Raw genomic sequence first — 17117 nt, 5'->3', positions numbered from 1 at the left:
GCCATCCTTTGCTAAGTGTCCTGTTTGCTCACATGACACCCCTGTGGAGAAAACAAGGATGCTGTCATCCCTGGTTCACAGCTAGGACACAGCCTGGGAAAGGTTAAGGCCTCTGTTCACGAAGGAAGCCCAGGTTGGGGGCAAGGTCTGGGTGGCTCCTGAATCTGGTTTACAGTGACCAGAATGCTGCAGGGAAGCCCAAGCAGGGAGCGATAGAAGGAAGCCATTATAGGAGGCTCCTTGGAGAGATGTAGAGTGGCCTGAGATCTGCATATTAGAAAATAGGCACTCCTAGCAGGTGGAGAATGGTGGGGAAGGTGGCATCTGGACTCTCAGTAACAGTCAGGATTACCCATCCAGGCCTACACATGGAGAAAGTAAACAGAAGAGAGCCCTCTGCAACTGGGCCTCAGGACAGTAGGGACAGTGGGGACAGAGGGGTCACTGGGCAGATACACATATCCATGAGCCCCTTTCAGGTTTGTCTGCTGAGTCCACCAGACTGTCTCTAGCATCCAATACATGGCCAGTAGCCAGACACATCAGTGCCATGCCAATCCTACAGGGAGAGGGGCTTCTCACACAGGAACAGTACAGCACCTAAGGCATAGGACCCAGGACCAAGAGACAGGAGGGGAGGAGGGACTCAGATGCCAGAAGAGCCATGTGGGCTGCAGTCATGGGAGGGAGTCTTAAAGGAAGAGGGGGGCCTGATGTGAGCCTTGGCAGACCTAGAGGTAGAATCGTCAGGACTATTGGGGTACAGGTACAAAAACGAACCAAGCAAACAACATACCCTCAGCTAGATTTTTTTAAATCAGAGGATAGGCTGACTCAAGTAAAGGAAAAAGCGCAGAGGGGCACATGGTCGTAGGCAGTTCAGGCATTGCTGTGTTGCAGTTCAGGCATTGACTGGTGTCTCCCTCTCCCAGCCCAGATTGTCTCAGTGATGGTTGCACTCTCTCGTGAGCCCTCCCGTTTGAGAATCTCTCTTTGCTAATAGTTCTTGCAAATGTCCTGTGGCTAGTTGGGGTAGTGAGACTGGTTGTTAATCTAATTGACAGAGATTTTTTTTGTTCATCCCAAACTGTTTACAGACCAGCAGGATAGATTGGCCAGACCTAAAGTGTGCGTCCCTCCTGCCCCCAGAGTCAGGAGACAGAGCATCCCCACCTAGACTACTCTGGCTACCTCAGGGAAGAATGCCTTCTTTTTTCCTTCAAGAAAGCTGGGGCTGTGCTGCAAGCAGACCAAGGGTGGAAGCCACAGAAACAGAGAAGGCAGCACCTAGCAGAAAGGGGGTGTAGGGGGATGGGCCTGGCTGCTACCTCAAAGCTGGCCCCTGCCATGCCCCCTGTACCCCTGCCTGGTTGGGAGCCTGCAGTAGGCTTTCTAGAGATGGCAGCTTCAGCAGTGTCCACAAGTAAACTTCCCAAAGGTCTGACCTAGTATCTCCCTCTGCTCGGGCTGCTGTAACAAACTCCCACATACTAGGTGGCTTACGTGGCAGAAATATATTCCTCACAGTTCTGGAGGTAGGAAGTCCAAGATCACACTGCAAGCAAATTGCCCATTATCTGGTGATGGCATGCTTGTGCTTCACAGGTAACTACCTTCTGGCTCTGTCCTCATCGTGGAAGGCGTGACAGTCCCTCTGGGGCCTCTAATAATGCCACTAATTCCATTCACGAGAGCTACCCTCATGATCTAGCCCCTCCCAAAGGCCCCTCCTCTTAATACCATTACCCTAGGGGTTATGATTTCAACATAGGAATTTGGGGAGAGACATTCAGACCACAGCACTTGTGAGCTTACCCAGAAGAGAGACCTGTGTTTAGCATCATACCTCAGATTGCCTGGACAGCCAGGCTCTGACTAGCAAGAAGTGACAATGCCAAGGGGCTATAACAGAGAGAAAGGTCCTTGGTCATGCCCAGCACCTTGGGTCCATGAGGAGCTCTGGATGGGAAAGTCAGACTCAGTGTGAGTGACAGGTCTCTGAAGGAAGGAAGGCAGGCTAAAGGACAGAGGCTGCCTCTGGCTGTATTCATTGCTTGCTACCCTTGGCACCCTCCATAGGGCTCTACACATATTGGCAAAGCCCCTTCTTCCCTTTGAGCCTGGCCCTTCCTCTTTACCTGCCTCCCTCTCCTGTGTTCTAGGGTCTGGGCTAGGCATTAGTGGCCTCAGCTCTGGCTTCAGGTGATCAGACCCTGTCTGAGATGTAAGTCCAGAGCTGTGAGCATGCTGCACATTGGGGTCATGCCTGATATAGCACCATCTGTATATAGAGCACTGTGCAAGCCCCAAGGCACTGAAAAATCAGACCACCCTAGTCCTTAGATACACAGTCACACAATACCAGCCATAATACAAGCCATGACATAGGACAGGGATCTTCAAGACAGGTATGGGTCGGCTAGGTGTTCTGCACAGATGGAGTCCCTGAGGCTCCAGCTTGTTTGGGGGCTTGTTTGTGACAGGAGCCCTGTGAGTGTGAAAAGTGGAGGGTTCTGAGAACAGAAAGGTAGGCTATAGGGGCCACAATAAAGAGTTCAGTATTCAAAAATGATGGGAAGCTATTCAAAGAGCTTAAGCAGGGAGAGTAAATTGTAATTGTATCCATTCACATAGGTTAGGTTTGACTGTGAATATCAGAAACTGTGAAAATAGTGGCTTAAATCAGACAAAACTGTGTTTAAAAAAAAAACCTCAAACATTCAAAATCATGCTGACAAGGACCTGGACTGTTTTTCAGGTCACTGTTCCACTATCCCAAGGGTGAGGATCTTATTTGTCTCCATGAGCCAAGTTGGCCGCTACAGCTCCAGCCACTAAGTTCTGGGCATTAGGAAGGAGGAACTGAGAGAAAATGGTCCCTGCTCTCTTTAAAATGACATTTGCAAAGACCTCACTACACTTCAGGTTATAACTTACACCCTTCAGGGAATAACTTACAATGTCGTCACACCTAACTGCAAACAAAATTAGGGAATTTTAGTCGATGTCATTGTGCCCAGCTAAAAATGTTTCAGTTCTTTTTCTAAAGGAGACTTGATGTTAGAAGAAAACTAATGGTCTCCTGTGGGGTGGTACGCAACTTGGAAAGAATGCAGACAGGCAATAGGGTGGTGGGGAGAAAGCAGCAGAATTGAGCAGAGCTCCTAGTCTTTGAATAGTGGAGCCAGTGGTCCACAGTATGCTGAATAGGGAAGATGGAAGTGACCAGGAGGGCTGGTGCCCACAGGTCTCCTCCCATCCAACACACTTCAGGAAGGAGATAAAACTCCAGACCCCTAGGCCATCTGCAGAAGAGTCCCAGCAGACCACCTAGTACAGCTCCCAAGCTGTGGACACAGCCTGTGGAGCAAGAGCCTGGAGGCCAATGCTGAAGTATGACCTGGCTTTGAAGAGCCCATATGTGCACATGCACCGCCTCTGGAGGGTCCTGTACATTCTTAATTTGATCTTTTTTTTTTCTTTTTTTTTGCAGCACTGGGGTTTGAACTCAGGGCCTTACACTTGCTAGGCAGGTGATATTACCACTTAAGCTATTCTACCAGCCCTCCCATGCATCCCTGATGTGAGGTGTGGCATGGCTCTCAGCACTTAGATTGGAGCACAATCATCTAATCCTGTGGCAGGTGTTGCCTGGCCTGCCCTGATCACCCCTGAGTTTTGACCTATTCTGACTTGGTCACTTCATTGTACCTGGCAGAAGCCACAAAGGTGGTGCCCAAAGGAGGAGGTTCAGGAAACCCTGCCAGGTCCACAACTGGAAAGACATCAACCCTGCTTGAGGGCAGCCAGGCACTGGGGAGTGGGAACAGGCAGATCCCTGACTCACAGCCTCACTCTGTGATTAGCCACATGTGGAGGCACCAACCCTGCTCCCTCACCCGCTTCTCCCTGAGTCATTGCTTAGCCTGCCTAGGACACTTGAAGCTCAGGCCCCATAGCTGGCTTTCCAGGTCTCTGCTGCCAGGGTTAGTGCCCAGCTCACCCAGACCCCAGGAAACCAGACTTCCTTGGTGGGCAACTGTCTCTTGTCAGGTGAGTGTGGGTTGGGAACCCAAGGGCAGGATATTTAGGGCACCATCTGCAAGGAGCTGGATCTGGATTAACATGGCAGGCTTGGCCTTCCAGCCTACATGCCAAGGGTCACTTCCTTCCCTAGGAGGAGGGGCACAGCTGACAACTTTTCCACCAACCTTCTGCAGAGAATAGGCTAACAGGTAAATAACTACTTAGGCAGACAGCTCCATTCTGGAAAAGTTTCCAAGAAGGCTTCAGCTCCACACACCTTTTATATAAAATCTTTCATGGCCACAGACCTTCCAAGGGCTGACCTCATTTCCTTTATCTTTCCCACCCTGAAGGACACCTGCAGACTTTCAGCGCCTCCCTGAGGTGCTTACTTCCTGAGCTCTGTGCCCAGGCAGGACAATCTGTCTCTCCTTTGGCTTCATTGGGGTTGGGGTTGAAAGGGCTCACAGCAGAGTAATCATCTGGAAGTCGTAATTGCACCCAGAAGGACCCATGAGGCCAGGAGGACCCACTGCACTCCACTCCCAGCCCTGCAGTTGTGTGCAGGCTGAAATGGGGAAAGGCAGCTGGAGGAGGGCTCAGGAGGTGCTAGGCAGATGGAAATGCTAGGGCCCACTCTGGTCTTGCACTGCCCCTTCCATCTGCCCTCTAATGCCAAGTGTCTTGTCTGGGGTGGGATTTTTCAAATGGGACAAGCTTAAGAGGGTGTTCCCCAGAGTCATTGGTGTCACCAAGAACTGTGTCCCCCAGGCAGTGGGCAGAGATGGCCCAAATAATGTATGCACATATGAATAAATGAATAAACAACAACAAAAAAAGAACTGTGTCCCCCAACCCATGGAAAGGCCACTAAGAACATAGCTACCAGAAAGAATCAGGAAAGTGACAAGGTGTTCAGGTTCCAAGACTGGGTTGCCTGCCCTGTCTGTGACCTGGTTAGATTAGTTTCTAACACTTGCACATACAAGGCCCTAATACCAGTACCTACTGTGTTACTAGTGATTGCAACAGTAATCACGAGCAAGCCTCCTAAATTCTGTCACTTCATTCAGCTGTGGATCAGAGATTCAGGGTGGGCTCAGCTCTATACCGTGTGTTCCAAATCCTTTTTCTGGCAGGAATGAGAGCCCAGGCACATTTGTGGTGATGGTAGAGACCCAGGGGACCAATAAAAGCATGCAAGTCCTCTTTAGGAATTTGCACACTGCTTCCCCTACTCCCCCATCATTCTGTGGGCCAAAGCAAGTCCTGTAGCCACAAAGTCTAGGAAACATGAATTCTGGGCAGAATTCTACCTTCCTGGATGCAGAAGGCAAAGGAGCATCACATTCACGCAGTCCTCATTGGCTCTCTCAAGAGGTGTGTGAGGGTCTAAGGAAGCAGTGTGTGTGCACACAAAAATCCTTAGTAACCTGTGAAGTACTATCTGTATGCACAAGGTGGTGGCAAATGTGAGTTCCCTGAGTCTTCTGAGACTCAAGAGCACTGCACTCCCAGTTTTGATGTTTGGTGTACTTGATTGCAGTCTTTAGAAATGGGTGACCCCTATTTGGTGTCCTAGATAATGGGATGGGAGGAGAGGCAGACCTGTGAGCTATGCAGTACTTTTCTTGAAATTCTGTTAGTCTCTCAGCTTATACATGTGTGCCTTAAGCAAATTCAACTCTACTGACAGCACTCAGAGAGGAAAGGAGACAGAAAGGAGAGAGCTCTCATGTCATTATCTGTCCCTTTATCCTTCCCTTGTTTAACCAGGCCTGGCTAACCACAGGTTGCAGATTCATAAAATTAAGTTTTAATCCAGGTACAGTGGTACTTGTCTATAATCCTAGCATTCAAAAGGCTAAGGCAGTTGGAGCTCAAGTTTGAGGCCAGCCTGGGCTACATAGCAAGATACTGTCACAAAAAAAAAAAAAGTTTTAACTTAAGGGCCCAATTTCTTAAGACTCAGTATTGACATGAGGAATTTTAACCATCTGTCCCAACTTAACACCTACCTTCCCTCCACCCCACCCCTCATCCCTAAGGTACAGCTCTACTGGGGCCCAGTCCCTCAGCCAACTAGAATTCTCAAATAAGGGCTGGTGACATGACTCCAGTGGTAGAGCTTCTGCCTAGCAAACAAGTCCCTGAGTTTACAAAAAAATAAATAAATAAAACTCAACCAGAAGAAGCCCTCACTCAGATATAAACTAGTTCCAGGGCCTTTGCTTTGCCTTGGGTAAAAGCTGTAGGAAATTACAAGTCTAGCAAAGAGCACTGATTTTTTAATTTTGTTTTCCCCAAATACTGTACAAAACCCATTTTCAAAACAGATGGAAGCAGAGCTGCTCTAGTTGAGTGGAAGGATGGAGAGCAGAGCCCTGCCCACTCTCCCTTTCTTCTGTGTGCACTGTGGTTTGCTGCTGTAGAATGTGCATGGAATAGAAAGGCCACAGAGGTGCCCTCACAGGGCACCTGCTTCTGAAAAGGCTGAGGTTACATTGTCCTGGTGCAGCCTGTTACCCTCGTAGGGGCCATATATTGAGCCCTACCAAGGCCTCACCCTGCATCCCTCTCTCTTCTAGGCTGACTCCAAGATGGTGTGTGATGTGGTGAGTCGCATGGAAGATACCGAGCCCTTCTCTACAGAGCTACTTTCTGCCATGATGCGACTCTGGGGTGACTCAGGGATCCAAGAGTGCTTCAACCGGTCTCGGGAGTATCAGCTCAATGACTCTGCCAAATAGTGAGTGTCCCAAGGGGATGAAGCAAGACATGAGGTGGGACAGAATGATTCTGGACCTGGCATGAGATACTCTACCACAGGTGGTGGACATCAGGAACGGATGAGGAGGGACTTCTCGTCCTGCACACAAGATGAGGAAGAAGCCAGGGAAGGGATAGGGCACAAGAGACAACCACACATGAAATTCCCCAAGGACCACGATCTGGTCACCTGCCTGTCTTGGACTGTACTCAAATGGGGAAGTTTCAGGTAGCAAGGGTTTTTATCTTTCTGGAGTCTTCTGGCCCCTTAAATACAAATCCAGAGCCATTCAGGCAGACAGTAACTCAAATGGTATCCACTTGTTTTGTTTAGAGAAAATAATAAACCCTCAAGACTGGGGATGTAGCTCAGTGCTTGCTTATTAGCCTGACTAGTGCCCAGGCTTTTGTCTTTTAACGCCTCAGAAGGCACCGTTCCTCTGGCTTTGAATTAAAAATAGGGAATAAGTCGCCCCATTTAATAAATAAATTCAGTAAATAAAATACATGATCAAATGTATTCTTTAACATTGTGCTATAGCTAAATAAGGAGGATGGGGCAGAGAACCCAAGAGGAAATGAGAAGTTGGAAGTACCAGATAGAAAGGCAGGGAAAATGCTTCAGTTTCTTCAAGTACTAGCAGGGTCACAGGCCTGCCTGCTGAATTTTGTCGCTCAAGGGAGGTCCTCACTGGTTACATGCCCTTCACCCCCAGATCAGAGGCTCCAGAGCCCTGGGGTGGGTGTGTCCCCTGTCAAGGACATGATGGGATTGCACCTAGGTGTTTAGGAAATGAGCCCTACTTTTTCAAGCTGGTGCCCATGCTTTTAGTTGGAGTTTGCAGCCAGGAGCCTCAGGCTTTAACCCACTGTCCAAGGACACATGAGCTCTGTCCTCTGCCCATTCAACTGGAGGCGTTTTTGCCCCCAGGGAGCATTCAGCAATGTCTGGAGGCATTTTTGATTGTCACCCTATGGTGGTGTTCCTGACATCCAGTGGATAGGGGCCAGGGATACTGCTAAACATTCTACAATGCCCAGCATGGCCCCCACAACAGAGTTACCTGGTCCAAAACAACAATAGTACCTAAATGAGGAAACCCTGATCTCCACTATGCTGATATATTAGGCCAGGCCCAATGAACAGCTTTCACAAATGATATATGGGTATTTCCAACAGCTGCACTGGCAGCTAACAAAGTAGGGGCCTGAGTAAAACCAAGACATCTTCCCATTTCCCACACTTAAGCAAATGCCTAAATCCTCTGTAAGTCCTAACTGGGGGCCACTCAGACCCCCAGGTTCCAGTGAGCCCCCAGGAACACCTTGATAGGTAGGGATACGAACTCTTTGTGCATATTAAATCACAGACAGAGCCAGACTGCTTACCCCAGAACCCTGAAAGAACAAAGCGCCTTTCAGCCTGTTCACTCCAGGACCACCAGGTGGCCTCAAGCCAGGGCAACTTCCTTCCTTCTCTGCCTCCCTAACCCTGCTGGACCCAAGTCCAGGGCCTCCTTCCTCTACCAGTAGGACCCTCAGGAGCCCTTCAGGGTTAGCTGGCTCCATTCTGATTTCTGATGGCCCACCAAATTAAATTTTTACGCATTTCATTAATTATAAAATTAATTCATTGCAAAAACAGTTTTAAACAATGGACGGTGGTGTAACATGAACAGTAATCTCTCACTCAACCTTGTCTCCTCCCCATTACCTATTTCCATTTTCTCATCCAACTTTACATAGTATTTCCTGACTCCCACCATGAAATCTGGAGTGCTCAACTCTCCTTCCTTCCACCCCTCTCTGCCTCCACCTCCAGCTTTTGCTAGTCAAAAGAATTATATTTAGTTCTTCAGTAGTTACCATTATAACTTTAAAAAAGAAACTTGAGTCAGTATTTGTCAACTCCCCACCAAGTAAGCTGAGGAAATTTGGCTGCCTTTCTGTCTCTCCCTCTCTCCCTCTCCTTCTCTCTTTCTTTCATCTCTGTCTCCTTCCAAATTTCCTGCTACTAAGCTTTTTTTTTTTTTTTTTTTTTTTTTTGTGGTACTAGGGCTTGAACTCAGGGCCTATATCTTGAGCCACTCCACTAGCCCTTTCTTGTTTTGAATTTTTTCAAGATAGAGTCTCGCAGAACTATTTGCCCAGGCTGACTTCAAACTATGATCCTCCCTCTGCCTCCTTAGTAACTAGGATTACAGGTGTGAGCCACTGGCACCCAGCCTGCCAAGTTTTATAGTGTTGATGTTCTCCCCATTAGGTCACCTGTACTTCCTCTCTTGGAGTGCATCCACAGCAAGAAGGAGAGGAGACACACAGGGGCAGAAGGACCTTTTTTTGAGACAGTCTCACTATGTAACCCAGGCTGGTATTGAACTCTAGATCCTTCCGAGTGCTAGGGATTATAGGCATACATCACCATGTCTGACTCCCTTAAGCATTTTTTGAGCTAGGTCTATGTTGTTTTAGGAGTTAAACTCAGCCTGATAGAATTGTCACTTGCAACTTCCAGGAGACAACACTGACATCCTAAAGTCCCATCAACATGTCCTACTAGCCCTGCCCTTTGAGGACCCAGGGCTCAAAGAAGAAAGGGAAGAGGTCCGTTGCTAGTCTCCTGAGCTTACTCTCACTCTCTTTGTGGGCTCCAGGCCTCTATGAATGTGGCTTTCCACTCTAAATAAGCACTCTGAGATAGGTTCCAGCAACCCAGAGATCCAGTGCAGATCCAACCAGGACCTGGTAAAAAGGGCTCCATGGTTTGGTGGGCTTTGGTTTTCCCAAATCCAGCTCCCCACTGAGTCGTTCCTGCTCCCCCACTTTCTCTCCTGAACCTCATGGCGTTGGACTCTTACTTATCCTCCCACCAAGCCTGCTCATACCCAAGCCACCACAGTTGCCACCTCAGTTCTCAGCCCCTAGGCCTTCTCCTATAGCACCTTTATTCAGCTCTGGCCATAGCCTCCTCACCACCCTCTGGGACCAACACGCTTCCTGCCTGTCTCTCCTGGATTCCAGAGCTCTGGCCTTGAATCTCTTCCTGCCAAGGCCTGGTACCAGCTCAGTCCTCCAGTCCCACTCTGTCTTAGATTCCTTGTGCAATTCTGAAGTAGATATTACCAGAGCACCTTCCTTCCAACTTCTGCCTGCTCAGTGTCTGTCTGAGCATCTTTACATACCTCAATTAAAATGTGCTTGCTGTGCCCAGCACAACCCCTGATTCCTGCCTTCCCTAGAGACTACTTGGCTTCTTCCTTCCCACCCCTCCACTCTGCCCCGCAGAGGTACCATACTCTTCCTCACATACCCCAAATCTGAACCTCCAGCAGAAATGGGTCCTTTTCAGACATCCAAAACAAGTCTGACTCCTGCCCCGTTCCTCAGCTGTGCTGTCCCACACCTGGATAATGACAACAGCCTTTTCCTCCTTCTGTGATTTCTGCTTCTGACAGCAGCATAGCCATCACCCCACAACCTTCATGGGGCTCCCATCTTACTCTGACCTCAACCTCAAGGGCCTGTAGGTTGTGTCCCACTCTGAGACTGCTACCTACCCAGTCTTGTTCTAGCTTCACCACTAGAGTACTCCTTGTTTCACCACTCCTGGCCATGAAGCCATGTTTGCCTCTACTCCAGGTCTCTCCCCAGGACCAATGAGGCTCACTCCCTCACTCTGTATAGATTACACTCTGACGGACTTCCCAACTACCCTGCAGGCCTCCCCAGCCAGGCCATGACACTTCCCCACCACCACCATCACCACCACCACAACTACATATATGCACAGAGCACAGGCTCTGGGAAGGTGGGAGACTATGCCCTGTAGGTCTTGGTCTTGGTCATTGTACATCCTAACACCTGGAGCAGGTGTACATTTAATAGCTTTCCCCACCTCACCTTCCCATGGCCATCTCCTTATGTGACACTTGGGCTGCATAAAGGGAAACCAGCCAGCTTATGTGTCCAGAGAAGGTTTGCCTGGCTAGGATAGGCATGGCAAGACCAGTGTCTCCCAAGCCATGAGCAGAGGCCATGGGAGCTGCAGCCTCTCCAGATTGAGAGCTGAGTCTTCCCAGGTACCCTTTGACTCCCTTACCCCCACCACCCCCACTGTACTTCCATGGAGAGCAAGGTCTGGGTTTGTTCCCCAGTACCACAATAAATAAATAAATAATAAAAATTTTAAAACCCAAAGAACTGGGTCCCAGGGAGGTCCCACCAATACCTGGCCATGTGGACCCTGAACCACCCTCTCCAAGAGCATCAAATGAGAAGAGGCTCAAACACCCCTTGGTAAATGAGAAGAAAGTATGAAGCATCTGCAGGGCAGATGTTTGGGGGCCACCACAGAGCACTAGGAATGAAGACCCTGGAGCCAGGTGTCCAGGCCAAGCTATGCACACAGTCCTCGCCTGTGTTGAGCCCCAGTTTTCTTTCTTTACTTTTATGATGGGACTCAGGACTTCATGTTTACAAAGCAGGCACTATACCTCTTGAACCAGACCTTTAGTCCATTTCATGCTCGTTATTTTGGAGATGGAATCTCAAGAAATATTTGCCCAAGCTGGCCTCAAATCAAAGTCCTCTGATCTCATCTTCCCAAGTAGCTAGAATTATAGGTATAAGCCACCAGTGCTTGGCTCTTTTTTTTTTTTAATAAATTTTTATTAGGATACATTCATTATACAGGGGGGAGTTCATAGTGACAATTCCAAGAGACATATTGTACATTATTTACATTGCTTCCACCATCTCTCCCCCTCAACCCCCTCCCCACCTCACTTAAAGCAATTGCGAGAGGCTTCCTAGCCCTGTTTCATATGGTATATGAAGTTCATCTGCCATATACTGTCTCCTTAATCACCTTCATTCACCCTTCCTCTTTCCACTAGTACCCCCCACACACTCACACACATTGTACCTATTTTATGGTCCTGTTTTTCATTATTAATATTTAAGTTGATGTTCAAAGGGGTGTCTCAATGCATGCCCACTGTGGGTGTGCTTTACTTTGGTCTGTTCAATCCCTTCGAATACTCTCCCTTACCCCTTTACCTCCCACCCCTCATATTTCAACAGCTTTCAGTACACATCCTTATATCCTCTACCTTCACATCTTATGTTATGTGATATTACTGATGCTCTGTCATTATCTTTTCCTTTCCTTCTTTCCCCAAGTTCCATAGAGTAGTTCCACCACTACAAACATGTTCTACCTCTGAGTTAGTATATGATTATGCTTATGTTTGTGTATAAATCCATCTTTGGATCTATCTTCCATGTGTGAGAGAAAACATGTGGCTTTTGTGTTTCTTGAACCTGGCTTACTTTACTTAACATTATGTCCTCCAATTGCATCCATTTACCTTCAAACCACATGTCATTATTCTTTATGTCTGAGTAATACTCCATTGTGTATATATACCACATTTTCTTCATCCGTTCATCAGTTGTAGGGCACCTGGGTTGCTTCCAAAGCTTGGTATTGTGAACAGTGCTGTGATAAACATCTATACACGAGTGTCTCTCTTGTATCCTGTTTTACGTTCCTTTGGGTAGATGCCCAGGAGCAGTACCACTGGATCAGATGGCAGAGAGAGGGCCTTGCTATGCAGCCCAGGCTGTGAGCTCATGGTCCTCCTACCTCAGCCTCCCAAGTGAACCACCACCCACAGTTGATCCCCACTTTTCTAATTTATAAAATAGTATACTTAGCACAGGGAAATTAAGGATGTAATGGGAACACCTGTACAGAATAGTACCTACCTCTTGGCCATTACTATTTTTTTTAAACAAAAAATAAAAATGCCAAGATGGTATCATAAGTATGGTAGTTCCATTTATAAGTCAGACTGTGCTTAGAGCTGCACACAGGCCCTTTGGTTCTGAATTAGAGGCTCTTTGAGGCTGTGAGACCAGGACCATAAGGACCTTCTTCCTCAGTTGCCCCCATACCCACCGACTGGCCTCCATGGTTACCTACAATTGTCCCTGGTTGATATGGGACTCTGAAGGTGAATGACCTGGTTGGCCTGGAGCAGTGCCCAGGTATGTAGTCCATGGTCTCTTGTGTGTTGCCATCCCCAGCTACCTGGACAGCCTGGATCGGATTGGGGCTACTGACTACCAGCCCACCGAGCAGGATATCCTCCGAACCAGGGTCAAAACCACCGGCATCGTAGAAACCCACTTCACATTCAAGAACCTCCACTTCAGGTGAGGCCCAAGGAGACAGAAAAACTTGTGCACAAGTTCAAGGGCTGGATGGAGCAGGGGGCTTACTGAGAAAAGTGTCCTTAAGTGGGGCTATGAAGTAAGGAAGGATTTGGATAGAAAATCCAAATCCTGTCTCTGAAGTGACTCCTGAGGCTGGAGGAGGTCCTTTGAAGGCCACCTGGTAGGGAGCAAGGCAGGTAAGCCCAAGCAAGGCCAGTGAGACCATGGTGCACATAGGGAAGCTGAGGCCTAAGGAGAGGGTTTTTCCCAAGCATGGGACATAGCTGGGATCCAGGAACTCTGCATGCCTCAGAACAGGGGCCTGAGCTGTGAGACTGGATTTCTCAGGCTCTTCTGGAGGTTTGTGTCCTCCTAGGACATCCTGCATGCACTGAGGCCTGGCAGCCTCTGCTGTGCCCTGCCTTCCAGTATGGTTTTGGGGTGTCAGGTAGAGTTGGAAGAGAGACCAAGAGGAAAGGGGCAGGCAGGGACCTCAGGCCAGGGAACAAGTATAAGACCTTGTTTTCTGGCCCCCTGCTGCTCTGTTCAGACCAAGGGACTGAGGCTCTATATTCCAGATTCCTGGGCTTTGTAGACAGGCTCTCTGCAGGGCTGTGAGGATCATGCTAGTGACTAAGTCACGACACACAGTGAGGGGCTAAGGGGCTCCTGGAGTGCGTCCTTTGCCTTCTGGTCTTCTCAGTCTCTCCTGATCACCCATTGGGTACAGGATGGGACCTTGGGTTGGCCCCACCCAGCATTATATTCTGGAGAGAGCCACAGAGAACATTGGGTAGTCTGTCTGTATTTCAGATGGGGGGCAGAATCCATGTGAGACCCAGCTTCATTTCCTGCTCTAATCTCTGCCTCCAGTCCCTGCCTTCTGAAGAGACAGGACTCCTGTCCATGCAGGACCAGGCCCTCCTACTCTATAGCTATGTGCCAAGAAGCCTGTCAGGTCCAGACGTCTGTAGGGCATTGTCATTCCAGGACTGGTGACCCATTTGCCCACAATTTCTTCCCCTGCCCTTGGGCTCCTATGGCTAGAGTCTGACAGGGAGAGGTCCAGGACCAATCTACCAGTGAAGGGTGGTGCAGAACATGGAAGGAAGCCTGAGCTTTGTCTGTAGACAGCCTGGGGTCAGATCCCAGGTCCACCACAGCTGGACTTGTTAGCAAAAAGTTAGCTGGGTTACATGTTAGCAACCTTATTGCCTTGCTTTTCCCACCCACAAAACAGGTGAAAATTCTTTCCTGCCTCCTTCCTGGGCTGGTTTGAAGTTTGCCCAGAGCTCATGCTCAGATAGGAACAGACTGTGAATGTTACTTTGAGGATCTTACAAAAGCATTTCTTGGGGACCAGTTGGGGCCTTCTCTTCAGTACAGTTCTTCAGATGCAAGAGCAGGTCTTTGAGTCCTACATGTGAGCACAGCATAGTCCTGGGACAGGCTCCTCAGCCTCAAGAATGGCAGTGGTCTGTCCATCAATCAGTCCGTCAGCACCTGGAGTGATGGCACTGAGCCCCCACCCCTATGAGCACACCTGCAACTGGACTACCAGGCATACCCCCAACCTGCCTAGACCTTGCCCACACCAGCTTCACTATCTTCCCTGCAGGCTGTTCGACGTCGGGGGCCAGCGATCTGAGCGCAAGAAGTGGATCCACTGCTTCGAGGACGTCACGGCCATCATCTTCTGCGTCGCGCTTAGCGGCTATGACCAGGTGCTCCACGAAGATGAAACCACGGTGAGTGGCCCTGAACCCACTGGGCAGAGGACAAAACAAAGAGGCTGGCTGCCAACCTGAGGTGACAGTCGGGGAGCTGGCCACAGAACAAACCAGTCCTGGGAACACTTGGGCCTTGGCTGTCCACAGTGGTCTGGGATCCAGCCAGCTGTAGTGGCTGAGGTTGCATTATGGGCTCCATGCCAGGCACACTCTTACCTGTGATGCCAGTGCAGCAAAGGGAGCCACGGGCCTCCAGGCCAGGAGCAAATCCTAAAAACTCAGGGTGCAGTCAAGTAAGAGTAAGAGTACAACAGAAATAATGATCTTTGCCTTAACAGCCCTTCCCACAGAGATAGCCAGCGTTGCTGCAAAGACACATGTGGGGCTGGTGGGCTGGGAAGGGCAGTAGGGAAGAGGTGTGCTACTGAGTGACAGGTGTGATTCTGGGCTCCGTCTGTGTGGGATGCCAGACCAGGCCCCCACCTTCCGTCTATGAATTATACTCAGTCTGGGATCTCTAGCTTTGGCCTCTGAGAACTGCCCCCTGACTTCACGGGAGGACAGTCACCCAGAGAGGGTGTGACTTTCCCCTGGGTCTTGTCTTGGCTCTGCTGCTGATTGGTTTGCTGCTGAATTTAGGCAGCACCCTTTCTGCTGCGGTTACTATAACCTTTAAAAGGGGGAAACTTAATAGTGCCTGCCTTGTCGAGGTTATTGGCAATGGAAGGAGATAATCCATGTGCAGCACTTGTAACCATTTCTGGCACAGTAGTGTCAACCTGGAAGTTGTATCGTCACTGGTGATCCATTGAGCTGTTCTCATCAGGGCTGCAGCCCATAGGGCCATAAGCCTGTCCAGAGTCTACAAAGGAACCCAGGCCTCAAGCATGGCCCACAGGGCCACAGGAGATAAGCCCTATTCCTGAGAGTAGGCTTATGACCGTGGTCTCACACCGTGGTATCTCCCCTCCCATCTGGAGCACACTCGGGCCCTTCACCCTTGAATCTTTGGAGTCAGCACTGAGGATCTGAGGGGTTTTGCTGTCATGGTCTTGCTAGCCTTGAGGAAGGCCTGCCTTCCCTCTGACTTCTATTTCCTCATCAGTCCCGGCCCCGTCGGTCCCACAAAGCTGCTGTGGGGATGGGATAAACTTTGTGGTGTGGGCTATGAGGGGCAGTGCTATGGGGAAAGGAGCCGCCACCCCAAGGGGCTTAAACAGGGGGACTGAGGCCGCCGACTGGGTAACCTGCACACATGCTGGCTTGCTGTGGGATGAGTTTCATCTGTTGTCATTCTTAGTGGCTTCATCAGGCAGTGGTGTTAAAGAAGCACAGTGTAGCCCTGACCCTGAGGGTGGGGCATGGGCAGAACACCCTGGACCACATTTGGACCTAGACTCAGTGACTACACAAAGCCCAAGATAGCCTCCAGGCAATGTGTCCCTTAGAGTGACTGCCCCTGTTGATTCCATGCTATTAGAGCCACTATTCACTGTCCCCTTGGACACTCCATGATCTAAGATTGGCTTGTCTCATCCTTTCTACTGGCCATAGCTGGGAATGTATGCTGCATCTAGCCATGGGCTTCAAAGAGAATGAAAAAGCTGGAAGCTAGAGGTTGGGAGGGCCCTTCTCGCTGAAACATGGACTCTCCCTTAGACCTACCCTGCCAGGTCTACAGACAATCCAGGGCTTAGACTCATCAGCCATGGATCTGGGCTCTTCCAAACTTCTGGAGCACAGTGATGCAAAGGGATGTCTCGGTGGACTGGTAGCCAGAGACATCAAGATCCAGGGTCTCAGGTCTGTGAGGAGGGAATGTGGGGGCTAAGTATGGAGCCAGGCCAGCCCTCAATGGTCCATGCTGCTGAGCAGGGCCCAGGTCTTGAAGCATCTCCCTCTAGTGTCCTATTCCTTCCTGGCCTATTTCTTCTCTCTCATCTCTTCAGTCCCCTCCCTGCTCCTTCCTCGTTTCCCTTGCCCTTCTCCACAAGAGCTGGAGCAGAGGACCTCAGGAAAAAAAAAAGCATATGGCCAAGGTCAGGAATGGGCTCTTTCTGGGGTCTTTCCCTCCCCAAGGCTGGCAACCTACATAGCCCAGGGCAGAGCAGCAGCCCTCCAGGAAGCAGGGATCAGCTGTACAACCTAACAGCACTCCACAGCATTGACACAGTGGCAGCAAAGCAATACTGTTGCTATAGAACCAAGCAGTCGTTGGTGTATCTGGGGCATGTGTGTGCAGAGTTGGGCAGCTTGGATCTTGTACAGGGTCTACACCGCCCCTGCCAGCTGTGTGATTAGCTACCGCCGTCCCCAGGCATCTGTTGTGCATGGTGATGATGGTAGACCCAGTGGCCTAGTGGGCAACAGTGA

General features: G+C 49.6%; 1 protein-coding gene across 4 annotated transcripts in view; it reads left to right on the top strand.

Moving 5' to 3' along the window:
* The window catches only part of Gnao1 (G protein subunit alpha o1), a 153965-nt gene that overhangs the window by 120223 nt on the left and 16625 nt on the right, over positions 1-17117 (top strand). For all 4 annotated transcript variants that reach the window (XM_074055975.1, XM_074055974.1, XM_074055977.1 and 1 more), the window contains 3 exons: positions 6615-6775; positions 12886-13014; positions 14633-14762. In XM_074055975.1, the coding sequence (XP_073912076.1) occupies positions 6615-6775; positions 12886-13014; positions 14633-14762 (420 nt within the window). The remainder of the gene's footprint in view (positions 1-6614; positions 6776-12885; positions 13015-14632; positions 14763-17117) is intronic.

Source organism: Castor canadensis, chromosome 15 (genome assembly GCF_047511655.1).
Source record: "Castor canadensis chromosome 15, mCasCan1.hap1v2, whole genome shotgun sequence".
Lineage (NCBI taxonomy): Eukaryota > Metazoa > Chordata > Mammalia > Rodentia > Castoridae > Castor > Castor canadensis.
The sequence above is the reverse complement of the archived record's forward strand: the minus strand, read 5'-3'. Positions and strand labels throughout refer to the sequence as shown.